At 51.6% G+C, this 15,589-nt stretch overlaps 1 protein-coding gene across 3 annotated transcripts in view; it reads right to left on the bottom strand.

Moving 5' to 3' along the window:
• Positions 1-2,296: 2,296 nt before the first annotated feature.
• The window catches only part of Wdtc1 (WD and tetratricopeptide repeats 1), a 46,903-nt gene continuing 33,610 nt past the window's right edge, over positions 2,297-15,589 (bottom strand). For 2 of the 3 annotated variants that reach the window (XM_076934032.1, XM_034502281.2), the window contains exons 7-16: positions 15,063-15,245; positions 13,565-13,659; positions 12,980-13,095; positions 11,361-11,433; positions 10,720-10,828; positions 10,258-10,431; positions 6,959-7,194; positions 6,221-6,395; positions 5,076-5,268; positions 2,297-4,175 (exon numbers count right to left, since the gene is read on the bottom strand). In XM_076934032.1, the coding sequence (XP_076790147.1) occupies positions 3,978-4,175; positions 5,076-5,268; positions 6,221-6,395; positions 6,959-7,194; positions 10,258-10,431; positions 10,720-10,828; positions 11,361-11,433; positions 12,980-13,095; positions 13,565-13,659; positions 15,063-15,245 (1,552 nt within the window). In that variant the 3' untranslated portion in view covers positions 2,297-3,977. The remainder of the gene's footprint in view (positions 4,176-5,075; positions 5,269-6,220; positions 6,396-6,958; positions 7,195-10,257; positions 10,432-10,719; positions 10,829-11,360; positions 11,434-12,979; positions 13,096-13,564; positions 13,660-15,062; positions 15,246-15,589) is intronic. The other variant, XM_076934033.1, reaches the window with a different exon arrangement.

Here is a 15,589-nt window from a genome sequence, read left to right as displayed (position 1 = left end):
TCCATGAGGCTAGGAGAGGATGTTGGGTCCCCTGGAACGGGAGTTACAGATGGTTGATGTGTATGCTAGGGACAGAACTCAGATCCTCGGCAAGAACAAGCGCTTATAACCATTCCTATCCTTTTGGTAAACTCTAATGGCTCTTCGTCACCGGAGCAAGCCTAGGTCTCTGAGAACATGGATCCTCTAGTTAACCCCTCCAGCCCACTACCTATAACCCTTCCCAAACCAATCACTGGGATCTCCAAACACAACACTGCATTGCACTCCCTTGCCTTGGGACACTATACCTCTCTTGCACAGTCTGGAAATAGCTTGAAGTTTCTGGAGACTTAATGTGGGAACACAGGGTCTTTGTCTGACCTGATGAGGCACAGCCAGCTATCCCAGCTTGGTTCTTCCCACAACTACAAAGAGAAGATTCTTAAGTTTCACAGAGGAACTGTTCTTGTGATGCTAACAACCCCTAAATTGTATCAAAAAACCTTACTTACAGTGCCTTGGCAGGGTGTTGACAGCAAAGAGGAATGTTTGAAATCTGAGCACTACCAACATCTACTGGCCACTGAGAAATGGCCAGCTTGAGGTAGTCTGCAGTTTAATGATGAGACCACATCACACTGCTTTTGACTATACCCTTTCAGGGAGTTGGGTTTTAGCTGGCTTTAGTAACACATACTTTAAACCCTAGCACTAGGAAAGCAGGCACATCTCTGCTTAAGTTCAAGGTTCCTGTTCTACCAGGACAGCCAGGGCTACATAGAACAGTGGCCCTGTCTCAACCAAAAACAAAGTTGAGTCTTGAGTAGTCACTGTAATAAAATGAATCAATGTGGAATTAGAACTATGGGTGGTGGTATCTGTTTTGAATAAAAGATTGAGAAGCTGTGTAGCATCCAGCAAGTACATAAATCACATCTGGAACTGGCTATTAAAGAAAATCTAGGGTGGCTGTGTGGCTCAGTGGGAAGTGCTCCCCTGGCATACATGATGCCCTGGGATCCATCCCTACTGTGTAAATCAACTACATCACATTGACTAGGTGTGGCGGTGACACCCATGATCTCAGCACTTGGGGATAGAGGCAGGGGGCTCATAAGTCCAAGATCATTATTGACTACCTACTGAATTCAAGGCCAGCCTGGGCTAGTCTGTCTCAAAAGTTTCTCCTAATTTATGTGTATTATTATATTACTTTTAAAAATATAACCAATTTGCTAGGGTTGCTAGGCCATAAGAACTCCTAAGCGATTTGTGATTTGACTTAAATACTTAAATACTAAATTGAGCTCAACTTTTTTTTTTTTTTTTTTTGGCTTAGGAGGCCCCATAAAAAATTACTGTGATGAAACTGTTGTGGGCTGAGAAATTCTGGAATCTTCTGGTTTAAGAAATCACCAGATTTAAAAAAAAAAAAAAAAAAGAAAAGAAAAGAAATCACCAGATAATCTAGGACACAAAAGAAAAACAAAAACAGCCGGGCAGTGGTGGCGTACGCCTTTAATCCCAGCACTTGGAAGGCAGAGGCAGGCGGATTTCTGAGTTCGAGGCCAGCCTGGTCTACAGAGTGAGTTCCAGGACAGCCAGGGCTACACAGAGAAACCCTGTCTCGAAAAAAAACCAACAAAACAAAACAAAACAAAACAAACAAAAACAAAAAGACCAAAACTAAAACTAAACCCCATGGGTTCTGAAGTCCATTCAGTAGGCTAAGATCATATTTCTTCTGTAGTACAATAGAAAGGGACACAGAATGCATGGCATGTGGGGAAGGGTGACCGACTGTATAAAACACTCACACACACACACATACACGTGACTGACAGTGTAAAACATTTACCCCTTATAACACACACATGTGACTAACAGTGTAAAACATTTACCCCCTATAACACACAGACACACAGACACACACACACACACACACACGCGCACACACACACACGCGCACACACACACACACACACACACACACACACACACACACACACGCACGCACACAGAACCATGTGCATCAAGGATCACAGGATGGCATGTGCATCCGTCTTGGGTTCAGTTTAAAGAATCTGAAAAACTACCAAGATTTGAAGTCATTTCTAAGGGGAGAAAGCCCCAGGTAAAAGCTGATGATGTCCAATCACAGCTACCGGCTGTGGGCTTTGTACTAGGCCTGCTGGGCTGACCTGACTCACACAAGGCAAGTCTGCTCAGCAGAGGTGTGGTTGCTCCACATCACAGCCATGGCAGGGAGGGACTCAGACCCATTTGTGCCCCCAACAAATGCCACCAGTCACAGTTAGAACAAAATGGTTTTAATCAATTGCGTCACCCTCACTCTCCCGGGAGCAGAGCAACAAAAGGCTCGGCTCCGGCCCCAGAGGACAGTAAGGCTTATGTGTCTCTCCACACTGCAGGGTCCAGGCTAGGCAGGCGGGTGGGAGACAGGAGGACGGACAGGGGGAAGGGCAGGTGGCTTGAACATAGGAAAGCAAAGGGACCCTGGCCAGTTCTTGTACCCCAGGGCCTAGCCCAATACTCCTGCCCCCCCTCCCTGGCTCGAGAAAGGTCACGAGGAAGAGACAGGGGAGTAAGTCCCAGCAGCAGGAGAAGCAGCAGCAGCAGCTGTCTCCTTCACCAATAAATACACTTCATTACCAAGCTAGGAGAGAGGGTGGGAAGAGGACCTGGGGTGGGCAGGAAGGGGAGAAGCTGCCACCTGTGTCGCTGAGATTAAAGCAGTGAGATGGTGCCAGACCCCCCACCACTAGCCTCACCCCCTCGTCTCCTTAAAACTGTGAAAAAGCTTTTAACGTGGCCTCCTGTCTCCAGGGCTGCTCAGAAGCTTGACTGAGAGGAGGCACCTGGCAGAGACAGGGGCGAGGGAGGAAGGGATGGAGGGAGGGAGGGAAGCTGCTTCTCCCCAGAGGCTGCAGCTGGAGGGCTGTAGCCCAGAGGAAGCACACAGGGCTGGGGAGGCTGGCATGAACCTACTCCCAGCTCCCGAGCAGGAGCCAAGGGGCCTGAGGGAGAGGGGGGCTTGGTGGCAGAGTGGGCGCCTTGTCCAGTGTAAAGCTTGGGGCTACTGAGGAGGGATGGCTGAGCTAAGGACTTTCCCACCCACTCCCCCCAGAGCAGCAGGGGACAGAGAAAAGCCATCACTTCTTTGGTCTTTGTGGCGGCTCAGCACATGGGTGGGAAGGAGGGCAGAGGGCGAGAAGGGTCCTTAGGAAGCGCCACCTCAGCAGAGTAGGCCTGGCTGGGAGCTCTGGCAGAAAGGTCACAGTGAGGCCGAGGAGCGCCCCAGGAGAGGGCCATGGCGCATTAGTACTTGCAGGGGCAGGTGGGTGGGAACGAGGTACCCCACCCCCTGTCACACCATTGGAAAGGCAAAGCCCTCAGAGACAGCCTAGAACAGGCCCAGGAGGGGATGAGGAAGCTCCACTGCCACCAGGGCAGGTGGCCTGACCTTGCCACTGGGGGCTCCCATGTTTCCTATGCTTCCACCTTAACACTGGTGGCTGTGAAGGGACCTTCCAGAAAGCCCACAGGGGAGCTAGCCCTGTAGGCAGGAAAGCTAGTGGCAACAACAGGCCAAGGCAAGCCTCTCAGCAGGGAGCTCCACTCCCTTCCTGTTGCCAGCCGAGGGCAGGGCAGTCCTTGAAGACAGCTTCAGCTCGGGCCTCCCCACTGGAGGCAGAAGGGGTTTTGAGAAGGGCCAGAGCCTTCCAGAGACACGGAAGCAGGAGGTAAGGGCATTCGGAGGTGATTCCCCTCCTGCTTTTCTGCTCAGGGCTGGGGACAGTCAAGGGACAATCAGCCCAAGAGTCTGAAAGTCAGCAAGTTGCAGCAATCCCCACCCACAAGGTCAAACTAACAAACAAAACAGGGGAAATGAAAAAATGGGGGTGGGAAAGACAAACCAAAACGAGCCCAGCCCCCATCTGCGGCACAGGGCTGGGAGCTGGGGCTGGGAGCGACTAGCTGGGCCGGCACTGCACCTGGCCCTCGGCACCGTCCTCGTCCTCAGAGGCCCCGGCGCCCCCGCTGCTCAGGCCCGTGATCCGGTAGCCCATGTCCAGTAGCATTGCCTCCAGGGGATTGGCGTTCATGCGCCGCTGGTTGGCCTGAGAGGCGCCCTCCATGTCCTCCACCACTCGGCCTGTGAGGTCTTCACTCTGTCAAGAAAAGGCCATTGTAGTGAGCTCAGAGTGGAGGGACAGCAGGGTGTGAGGAGGTACATGGACTGTGGCAGATGCACAGGCTGAGCAGGGAGACACACACTGGGATGTGTAAGAGGAAACATCCACTTCAGAATATGTAGTAAGACAGATCACACTGGGGTGTCTGAGGGGCACATAAGATGAAACGCATGGGGAGAGGTGTGCACGCGGGAATACATGTGGGGGGGGGGGGAGATGCCTCACATGTGTTGGCTTGGGGACCAGATACAGCCCCCACCTCTAATGACCCCTTTTCATTTTCTTCCTCGAGGAAAGGTCCTGTGGGGTCCTCTTTATAAAAGCACAGCAAACCAGTTCTGGATTCAGATCTGCCATATGAACGTCAGTCAGCCTGCTAGCTGTCACTGGAAGGCTCACCTGCCCATGGGCGCTGAGAGCAGAGGCCGCCACACCGGCCTAAGTGCTCAGTGTGCAAGGCTGCATAGCAATCAACTCCAAGTCTGCCGCCTCCCTGGGCTAGTCCGCTCACAGCTTCTGCGGGACCCTCACAGTAGCATATGAAGGGAAGGGCCTCCAGGGAGCCTGAGGCATTCTCGCAAGAGGCTGGTCTAGCTCTGTCCTCCCCCTGGCACACCTGCCCTTGGCATATATATATATGGGCATTTCACCTTCATGGCTAGTTCAAGCGTAAGCTCCAAGAATGCAAAAGCCATTCTCGGCCCAGAAACATCCACTGCATTTAGACCTTCCTAGGGCCCAGGAGCTCCCACCCTCCAGCTTTATCTTTCCCAGCAGCTTCCAGCCTGTATGGCTCCCTTCCCTTTCCTGGCAATGAAGCTCACAGTTTTTCTATTCCTTGTTGTCTGGCTTTGGCCACCTTGCTTGTGTCCTCACCTCTGGTCGTGGGTTCCACAGTCGCACAACAGGGTCGATGCCACTGGTGGCCAGGAAGCAGTAGCTAGGGTGTGGCTGCAAGCAGTTGACAATGGACTCATCCCCCTGGAGCACTCGGACTAGGTTGGTGGTCTCCTTTTCCCAGATGAAGAAGGAGCCGTCATCAGAGCCGCTGACGATGTACTGAGCATTGCTGGCAGGGGGAAAGGGCAGGGAGGTCAGGCCAGGGAAAGGCTGGAGGGAACGGGTGAAGCCGGGAGTACTCAGTTCTCACACTCAAGGGCTATCCTTGACTCAGAACTATCCTATGCAAATGATCTCCTTCTTCCATACTCCATGGAGCAATCATCACTGTTGGGGACAGTGGTGGTGCAGGCTTTTAATACCAGCACCTGTGAGGCAGAAGCATGTGGATCTGTATGATTTTGAGGCTAGCTTGGTCTACGGAGTGAGTTTCAGGACAGCCAGGGCTACAAAGTAAAACCCTGTCTCAAAAACCAAAAATAACAACAACAAACCCCCCCCAACACTGGTGACTGTCGGGTCCCTCCAATATGATACTACAATACCCATGAGGTACATCATTACCTCACTGCTGTAGGACCAACTCTTGTCTCTATCTCTTGTAAGAACAGCCTCATCTAGCTAAATGTTCCCTCAGCAACCCAAGACATCTTGGACCCCCAAATCTTACAGTCCATATATATAATACAGGCCCTCTCACACTGTTGACACTGGGAGGGGATCTTGGGGAAGAGACCCTGTGGATATAAGTCCAAAGGGTATAAACAAAGCAAGGATGGGGCTTGCGATGGGCATGTCTGAGTACCCAGGGCGTGGTCTAAGATGCCCAGCCTCGTAGTTCTTGCCTCCCTTTCAGCAGCAGACAAAAGTTCCAAGTGTCCAGACAAAGCCAGCAAGCTCTAGGACACCAGACAGAGTGGGGAGGGGCGGAAGAAACTTCCAGACACAGCACTGATGCCACGTAGGCCAGTCTGTCACGATTCCATGTGGTATGGCTGGTTTAGGGTACAGAGGCAGAGCCAGGCAATGAGTACCCCCAAATTATGTCTCCCATATGACCCCACCCCTCCAACCCTTGCTGGAATTGTGATATGCATCCTCCTCCTGCTCAGGCCTCAGACCTGCCAAAGAAATTTGCCTCCTTGATGTCGGTGGTGGTGTTGCAGTGGCCGCAGTAGCGGAACTGGTAGTCATAGCTCCGCTCGCGCAGCACCACCTCATCCTCTGAGATGGAGTCCTTACGGCTTGTGCTTCGCAGGCGGACTGGACCACCACCGCCGGCTGCCTTCTTCTCCTCTGGGACAGAAAGCAAGGAGAGGTGAGAGAGGCGAGCAGCCTCCAGTGAGAACATCTCGTGTTCGTAGCCCACATCACCATGGCCCAGCTCGACCTCTCACCCCACAGGCACCGGCGGCTCGCTGTGCCCTCTGTAGATGAGACTGGTTTGGAGGCTGTGCTGGATCCATGGCCACACAGTTGGACCTGGTAGAGCTGAGCTGGGAACTAAGGCACTGTCCTAGACACCATGCCTGCTGCACATGTCCAGATTGAAACAGAGGCAACAACAGCACTCCATCTCTCAGCCCAGGGCGTTCCCTGCTAAGGCCCTGCCTGGGAACGGGTGGGAAGGCCCGGCTGGAGCCCACACAGACTGGCTGCTACATTAATCTTCAACAGAGTTTCAATGGGAGCTGCTGACTGCCCCTTCTTCAGGTATGAAGTGAGTTTCAGGGGTCAGCAGACTGTCTTAAGGCCAGGGAGCTCCTGAATCAGCACCCAAAGCCAGGGCTTCTAGATCAAAGCCTCATGGCCTTTCTGGGTAGGGAGCGGACGGCTGTGTCCCCTGGGCACACACTCACCCCCATCACTTTTGGAGACAAGGGCAGCTGTGATGTCCCGGCCCAGCGCGTCACAAGCGCTGCTGTGGGCCTGCTCTGGGAACTTCCCTTTGAAGTCATCCAGGCACTCCAGAGCCTCGGCCACATACTTCAGTTCAAAGAGGCACCGGGCCAGACGGAAGTGTGCCTTCAGGTGGCAAGGGTTTAGGGAGATGGCCTTGAGGCAGTCCCGGAGGGCATCGTAGTGGTCACCATCCCTGGGAAGGTACAGGAACATAGCTTAGAGGTGAGAGAGGCCCGTGGCAGATACAAGGTACTCACCACTTTCTGTGGCTACTTCTAGGTCATCTCTGACAAACCTCAGGGTGAGGAGATATGGAAATGAAGCCTTGGCTTAGCCCAGTACTCCCTCCCTGGGAGATGGAGTAAACTGAGGAGCAAGCCAGGAACCCTGAGGTTTGAGATAGTAAAAAGCAGTGTTGGGCTGCCCTCTGCTGGGCACAGACTGCAACTGTGCACTGCTCACCTCAGGCACCCGCAGCTCTGCAGCAGAAGGCCTGGCATCCTGCCCACCTCAGACTCCCCAAGCCCTCCTTCTCTTTCCTTCATCCACCTCCTCAAATCCCCCTGCTGGCCTTCAAAGCTATGTCCAAGGCAGGGGGCCCTCAAGGACAGTTCTGTGGTCTGGAGAAGCCAGAAGTGCTAGGCCAGGGCTCAGGGTCCGAGCAGCAGGCAGCGTGCCCTCAGCCAGACCCCCCTCTGTCCTGGCTGACTGATCTGCAGCAGCTGTGGCCTCCACCTCCTGGGGCTGGAGGATGGGGCCTGACTGTCTGGCAAAGTCAGCTCTCTGGAAGCTGATGGTGAGGGGGCTGTGCACACCAGGAGCTCCAAATCCTCTCTACTCCTTTCTCCAATGGAGAAGTACGGATAAAGGGAAGTAGAAGCTTTCTATTGGAAGGGGTAAAGGGAGAAGCCTTCCTTTTCCTATGCTGAGCCAGGACAGGGGGCGCAGCTCCCTGCTGCCAGAAACCCATTTTGCCTCTCATCTGTACAACCAAGCAGCAACGAGGGCCACTTTGCCCTTTTAGAAACATGTAAATGTTCATATTTTCAGTGCTGGGGATTGAAGCCTCCCTCCTTCCTACTGGGCGGGGGTGGGCCTGTTGGACAGTAAGCAGCACTCACTAAAGCCAGGGGTCCCTTCACCAAGGGCACAGGTCACAGAAGATGCCTCCCGACCCTCTCTTGCCATGTAGTCAGAAGGAGCACCCAGCCCTCCTTAGACAAGAAAGCGACAGCTAAGCAATGTGGGGCAGGCAGGAAACAGAGCTGCTTTGATGGTGTGCCCTGCGTCAGAACGAGTGGCTGTGACGAAGGAGCAGGCGCTGTTTGGAAGCCCAGTTACTGCCTGCAAGGTGCCCCTTTCTGAGCTCCTAGCAAGAGCCAGACCAGAGACCAGCCAGGAGCCAGAGGGTGGTCTGTTTCCAGGAGCAGATGGTAGCCCTGGGGAGACTGGCCTGGGACAGAATGTGACATTCTAGGGGTCACTGGCAGGCATGTGGGGATGGGGGGAAAAAAGAGCAGGCTGGCCCCAGGGCTCACCCATCCTGGATGTACTGCCAGATCAATCTCCCTGAAAAGACAGCCCTCTGCACATCCCTGCTCAAATCTCTCCAGTAGCTGCCCATCACACACTGAATCAAGGCCAAATGCCACCCTCTGCATTCCAAGCCCTTTCCAGGCAAGCCCCAGGCTACCTCGCAGACTCATCCCCTGCCAGTCCTTTCCAGAACCCTCTGCTCCAGCCAAATGGATTTGCTGTTCTGAAGCAGGCTCTTCAGTTAGTCCCCCGCCCCCACGCCTTTGTTCACACCATTTCCTCTCCCTGCAGTGTCCTTCCCCACAATCCTCTCCTCCCCCTCATCTCCTTGTCTAAGCTGCCCACACTTCGAGCCCATTCAGACACCACATCTTTCTGAGGCTTCCCTGATCCTGAGCAGAGAGGTGACTCAACTCTTCTTGGTGCCACAGCACTTTACCTGACCATTTACAAGACTTACTGCTTCCTGCATCTTTTCTATGGTTCATGCTGAACTATGTCAGAGATTTTATTCTTGTCCAGAGGCTGGGAACTTTGGAGCAAAGGGACTCAGAGTGATAGAACTGTTTTCACCAGTACCTAGCACATAGTAGGAACTCAGAAAACAAGCTGTGAATTAGGAAATCAACTTCTTTCAGCAAAGATACAGACACGAAGCTGAGCTCTCAGGCAAGTCCTCCTAATCAGTGTGACAGAGGTGATACACCTCAGGTGGCCTGCAAGGTGCCCCATGTAGTCCTCTTTTGATCCCTGGGGAAACTCCTGATGCTTCATCTAACTTCTCTGTGTGTGGCATCTCCCCCAATCCCATCCTGCTGACTTGGGTGGGTTTCTTAAGCTTCCCCAGGCCTGCCTAGTTTCAGCCAGACGATGGCACACCAGCTGGCCTGTCTGTCTGGGCAGAGCCGACGGATGCCAGACGGAGCAGAAATGGCTGTGGGCCCAGCTCTATCCATCTCTAGTCTTGGCCCTGGCTGGGGGATGGGGGTCTGCCTGCCTGCTTGTCTGATGGTGCTGCAGGCAGGACTGGGGCCCTGATGATCTCTGAAGACATGGGGTGTCTTAGGACATTGACCTGTTTATGCCTTTACTACCAGTCAGGGTGTCTATGAGGTCTAGTTTGTACTTGGTCAGTGAGTGGGTCTAAGAGCCCAGAAAGCAGGGCTATTCAACTGCAGAATCTTTTTTTTTCTTTTCTTTTCTTTTTTTTTTTTTTTTTTTTTTTTGAGACAGGGTTTCTCTGTGTAGCCCTGGCTGTCCTGGAACTCACTCTGTAGATCAGGCTGGCCTTGAACTCAGAAATCCTCCTGCCTCTGCCTCCCAAGTGCTGGGATTAAAGGTGTGCGCCACCACCGCCTGGCCAGAATCATTTTATGAAGATAACAACTGAGTTCGTCATCTCCTCAGTTGTATCTATCAAGATTCCACTGTTCCTTCCAAGTCCAATCCAAGCCTCACTTCTCTAATAATTAGTATGAACACCCCTCTTTATCCTTCACTTACACCTTAAACAAAGCAATGTGCACGCTAAATGTCTTGCACGCTAAATGTCTTGTGTTACCTCAGCCTTAGGAAGAAAGGAGGGGGCCTACGTTCAAGAGACCCCTAGAGGCAGTGGGCTGCCAGTGCCACCTTCTGTGGATGCCCTAGCAACCTGGTCTCACCGTCCAGGTGGTTCAGCCCTCATTCTGACCCAGAAACCTCTATGGAGCCCACTCACCACTTGCGCTTCATGTAGGCAGCAGCTCGGTTTCCATAGAGCATAGCATTGTGAGGAGCCTTCTGCACAGCCTTGCTATAAAGCTGGATGGCCTGGGTCCACTGCTGGCAGGCAAAGGCTTCATTGGCTTGCTGCTTCACACGCTCCAGGTATGGGGGTAGCTCCACCTGGGGGCTGTGAGGGAAGGAGAACCAAGACAGACCAGTTAAGGTCCTACCCAAGGGGCCATGTGTGGTTTTGTGGACCCTGGCATCTCACTGCCATCCAGAAGAGGGGCCACTGTCACCCTGAGCTATATAGGTTCTGGGAATGGAAATTGGGTATTCTGAAAGAGCAGCCAGTGCTCTTGACTGCTGAGTAGTCTCTCCAACCCCAAGACGAGAGGGTTACAGGCCATGTTTCTGTCTCCCATCCATAAGCTGTAGCTAAGACTGAAAGGCCATTGAGGTCAGCTGGCCTTACCTGATACACCCCTTGCTTTCTGGCAGCCGGAAGCCATTGCTGTGAAGGTGTAGGCCATTCGACACACCGTTGGACACACCATTAGTGGACATCTTGCCATTCTGGACTTCTGGCAGAATGAGAAGAAAGTAACAGTGACAACTCAGGAGGAGGGCTTCACTTCTCTGCATCCCTTTGGCTTCCATCACAGGATCTGATGGCTCCACTGTGAGACTATTTTCCTAGGTCTGACCCAGTCCCAGAAAACAAGTCAGGACAGGCAGGCAGCCGTATAAAGAAAAGCCTGTGCGCCCTCTGCTGGCTACAGAGGATATAGTTCCTTTCTGTCTGACATGAGGGGAATGAGGGGTGAAGACGTGGGTGCACCAGCTGTAAGCCACAGGAAGAAATCCATGAACCAGGATGAGAAGGGAAAAGGCAGCTACTTAAGTTCTTAGAGCCAGGGACCAGAAGGCCCGTAAGAGCAGGATGCAAAGCCTTGGACAGATCTCTGACCGTATGACTACCCTTCTGATAAGGCCAGTGTAGAAATCTCTTTTGGAGTGTATAGACACAGGTCAGAGTAAAGAGTGGGCTTCTCCACAGAGGAAAGTACACAAGCCTCCACCCACCACAGCAGGGCTCCCTAAGGCAGAACTTACCCACTGAGTGACATTTTCTAGGCAAGAGGAAAGTATACGGCCGTTGCTTGTAAGTCAAGTCAAACAAATACACCTGGGATTGAGGAGAGATGAGGCCATGAGGCAAGGGTGCGGCTCAAGCACCAGCAAGATCTGGGCAGCTTTCTTTCTTTCTTTCTTTTCTTTTTTTTTTCGAGACAGGGTTTCTCTGTGTAGCCCTGGCTGTCCTGGAATTCACTCTGTAGACCAGGCTGGCTTCGAACTCAGAAATCCACCTGCCTCTGCCTCCCAAGTGCTGGGATTAAAGGCCACCACCGCCCGGCTCTGGGCAGCTTTCAAGATCAGGATCCTCAGCTCCCAGTGAGCATGGAGTATGGAGCCTGAGAGAGCCCAGTGCTTCCAAGCTCAGGAGTCTAGGGGTAGGCTATGCGACTTAAACCCTTGCTGACATATGGTCATTACCTGAGAGCACATATTTAAATCTGAAAGGTCCTCAAAGGCGCAAATATCTTGTTTTACAGACGAGGAAACTGAGGCTTTAGAGAAGAGAAGCTACTAAAAGAGACACTGCCAATTACTCCTGTCAGTAAGCAAATGTTATCTGTTATTTACTGAGTGCTATTCAATGCTTATTTTGTTCCAGGTTCTGCTAAATGTTCTATATGGATTCATCCCAGTGGGTACAACACGAAGAGCTTATTAGTATCAGCGTCATCCTTTCTGCAGATGAAGAAATGCAGACTCTGAATTCTATACCTTACCAGGGTCCTAAGAGCAGGGGACTGCATAGTCAGGCCTCTAACCAGCCCTGCCTGCCTCTGAGTACTCTGCCAGGCCTTGCATTCAGCCCCATCACCCTCAAGCCAGGTGCTCAACCACTCTCCAGCCTGTCTCTTTTGTATTTACACCTTGCTTGTGACGATGGGTCACTGTTTCCCTCCCCGTGTTTGCTGCCAGCTTCAGGGCCGTCTGTATTTGCATCTGTCCCTATCATGTTTATGATAATGCTAGTGCCACAGCAAGGGATGACTGGAGATACATTTCTACAAGGCTCAGTACACATCCCGAGCTGAGAGCACATAAACCGGGGTTGGCACCTTGGCATTATCAAGTGACACTTCTCAAAGCTGGCCCTCGATCACAGCTTGGCTGAGTTCTCAGCCTCAAGGATTCCCTTCACGCCGGTCAGTGGTGGCGCACGCCTTTAATCCCAGCACTTGGGAGGCAGAGGCAGGTGGATTTCTGAGTTCCAGGACAGCCAGAGCTACACAGAGAAACCCTGTTTTGAAAAACAAAACAAAACAAAACAAACAAACAAAAAAAGGATTCCCTTCACTGTGTAAACCAGGCTGGTTCTAGAGGGATACCTTCTACCTTGGGGTCTAGGACTAAGCTCAGGCTGTCAGGCTTGGCCAGTAAGCACTTTTACCTGAGGAGCCACTTGCCAGACCCTTTAAAGCATTCTTAACCAAAATACCATATGTCTGTCTAGTTCTCTAAAAAGAAAAGGGAAATAAAAAAGGATAGGTTAGGATAACTATGGTCCCTCACATGTCATATGTTATTTACAAGGAAGCCGATACTTTTTATCCGCCAAGATAGGGAATGCGGGTGAGACTCTCACCAGGCAGTGAACCTACCTGCTCTCCTCCCATGTTGACTAGCAGCTCTGTGCCATTGGGGCTGAAGGTCACATAAGTGGCAACCAGTACTCTCAGACGGCTGTTATAGTCAGGCAGCTTCACTGGCAGGTGACCTGCCAAGAAGAGCACAATGACCCTAGAATGAGACTTCAGCCCCTACTTAAAGAGTCAGGGGACAGTGTAAAGACAGCCAAATTGGAAATACTGGCAGCCCACTTCATGGAGGCAGCTACAAGGCATTGAGCCCTCGACATAACCAATGAGCCAGCAGCCTCGGGCTTGCCCTCAGTCATTTTGTGCGTGTGACACAGGGTCTTGCTGTGTGGTCCAGACTGGTTTTATTACTAGTTCTTTCAGATCAGTGTTGTGATTTTGAGCCTCCTGCCTTACTTGACCTCTCGAGTTCTGGGATTACAACCCCATTTTAAAGAGAAGAACTCCTCAGAGTTAAGTGATTTTTGACAGTTACACAACTGGTCAAAATGAGGAGTGAAGTCCAGACCTGTCTGAGTCTAACACCCTACCCCTCTGGCCAGCCCCAGAAAGAGCCAAGGTCCAGGTAAGAGCCGGGCTGGGCCCTACCTGCGACATAATACTGAGCTGCACCATCCGGAAGGGGCTTCTGCCGGTCACAGAAGGTGTGCACACCTGCCGAAGGGCTCTGCTTCATGCTCTTCCTGATGGAAGGAAAACTGGACAGGTTAAAACTGGCTGGCTGTCCCTGGCTAGCTGGATCATACTCCACAGAGAAAGCCCAGGGTCATGTCTCTAGAGGTACAGAAGAACAGAAGTTATCTTTCTTCCTGCCACAAGCAACTCCATGGTTTGCTCTTTAGATAGCTGTGGACATATTAACCGGTGCAAGTAGAGTAGGCTAAACCCGTCCTAGGATCAGGGATAGCCAAGACTGTGGAGAATTCCTGGGTTCTCCCAAAAGACTGCCCCCTCTCCCTTCTTTCTTTTTCTGAGACAGGGTCACACTGGCTGAGGTTGACATAAAGTGCAGCTCTGTAGAGAAGGATAGCCTTGAGCCTCTGATCCTCACTCCCTATGTCTCAAGTGCTGAGATTGCAGTAGTGTGCCACCACTCTTGATTTTACCTTTTATTTTCTGTTTTAAATGTATATTTTATTTTAAAAATGAAGTGACTGTGTCTGTGTGGGGGTCTGAACATGTGAGTGCAGGTGGCAGAAGCCAGCTCCCCGTGACTGGAGCAGTGAGCCGCCGTGAGGGCGTGGGAACCTAACAGAACCAAACCGCTGAGACATCTCCACAGCCAACCTTTCAATTTTTTTAAAATAATAAAATAGGGACAGGTATGTAGTTCAGTGGTAGAGCACTTGCCTAGCAAGTACAAGGCTGCATGTTCTACCCCAGTATCATAATAAATACGCAAAACTATTATAAACAAAATATTACATGTGTAAGACTCTAACTCTGGGGTCAGGGACAGTGGCATCATCTCTGCACTTGGGAGGCAGAGTAGATCTCTTGTGAGTTCAAAGTCAGCCTGATTTACATAACAAAACCCAGCAGTGCTGACACATGCCTTGCCTTTAATCCCAGCATTTAGGAGGCAGAGGCAGAGGCAGGTTGATCTACGTGATTTCAGCGACAGCCTGGTCTACACAGAGAAACCCTGTCTCATTGTGTGTGTGTGTGTGTGTGTGTGTGTGTAGCGCTACATAATACCTAATAAGATCTTGTCTCAAAACTCAAGAAAAGGGAGCAAGAGGAGGTAAAAACAAAAATCAAGACTGACTCTGGGGCTGCTAAACTGGCTCCACTTGCCAAATCTGATGACCAGAGTTCGATTCCCCAGGACCCACAAGGTAGAATCAGTAGAATCAGACACCCAAAAGGTCCTCTGATCTCGACATAAGCACCACAACACATAAACGTATCTTTGCTCCCACTCACACAAATAACTGATTGTTAGACTATCATTCTGTAGAGATACAAACAGCTGTGAGGTAACTAGCATGAAATCCACAGTGATTGTGGGGTGGGATTACAGGCAAATTATGCAAGGGGGACGCAGAGTGTCCCAGTGCCTTGCCCACAAGGCTGCTGGTCGTACCTGTGGTTATGGATCATTCGAATGTCATAGAGCCTCACAAAGGGCCCGCTGGCCCCCACTGCCAGGCAGTTGTTATCCTGGGGATTGACGGTGAGGCACTTGGCCTCCACCATCGGGCCACAGTACTCTGTTAGGTCAATCAGCACCTCTGAGTGTTTGCTGTTCTCCCGAAGGTCATACTGGCTGCAAGAGAGGACAAAATTAGTGACCAGGGTTCTTATGTAGAAAGCAGGGGAGAAACCAAGCTCTTGTGATGCAAGAGGGGAATGTCTCCACTGCAAGTCAGATGCATAGAGTAGCCCCTCATGGTCTCACTATGTAGCTCTGACTGTCCTGGAACCAGGCTGGCCTCCAACTCAAGATCTACCTGCCTCTGCCTCCCAATGTATTGGGATTAAAGATGTGTGCCTGGCTAACATACTCTGCTTATCCTAAATTAACCCTTAGGGCAGACCCTCTAGTTGAGATTTTATAAACATCAGCATTCCTGCTGATACTTATTGGTGGATACTGTTACTCCACCACTG

Source organism: Arvicanthis niloticus, chromosome 5 (assembly GCF_011762505.2).
Source record: "Arvicanthis niloticus isolate mArvNil1 chromosome 5, mArvNil1.pat.X, whole genome shotgun sequence".
Lineage (NCBI taxonomy): Eukaryota > Metazoa > Chordata > Mammalia > Rodentia > Muridae > Arvicanthis > Arvicanthis niloticus.
The sequence above is the reverse complement of the archived record's forward strand: the minus strand, read 5'-3'. Positions and strand labels throughout refer to the sequence as shown.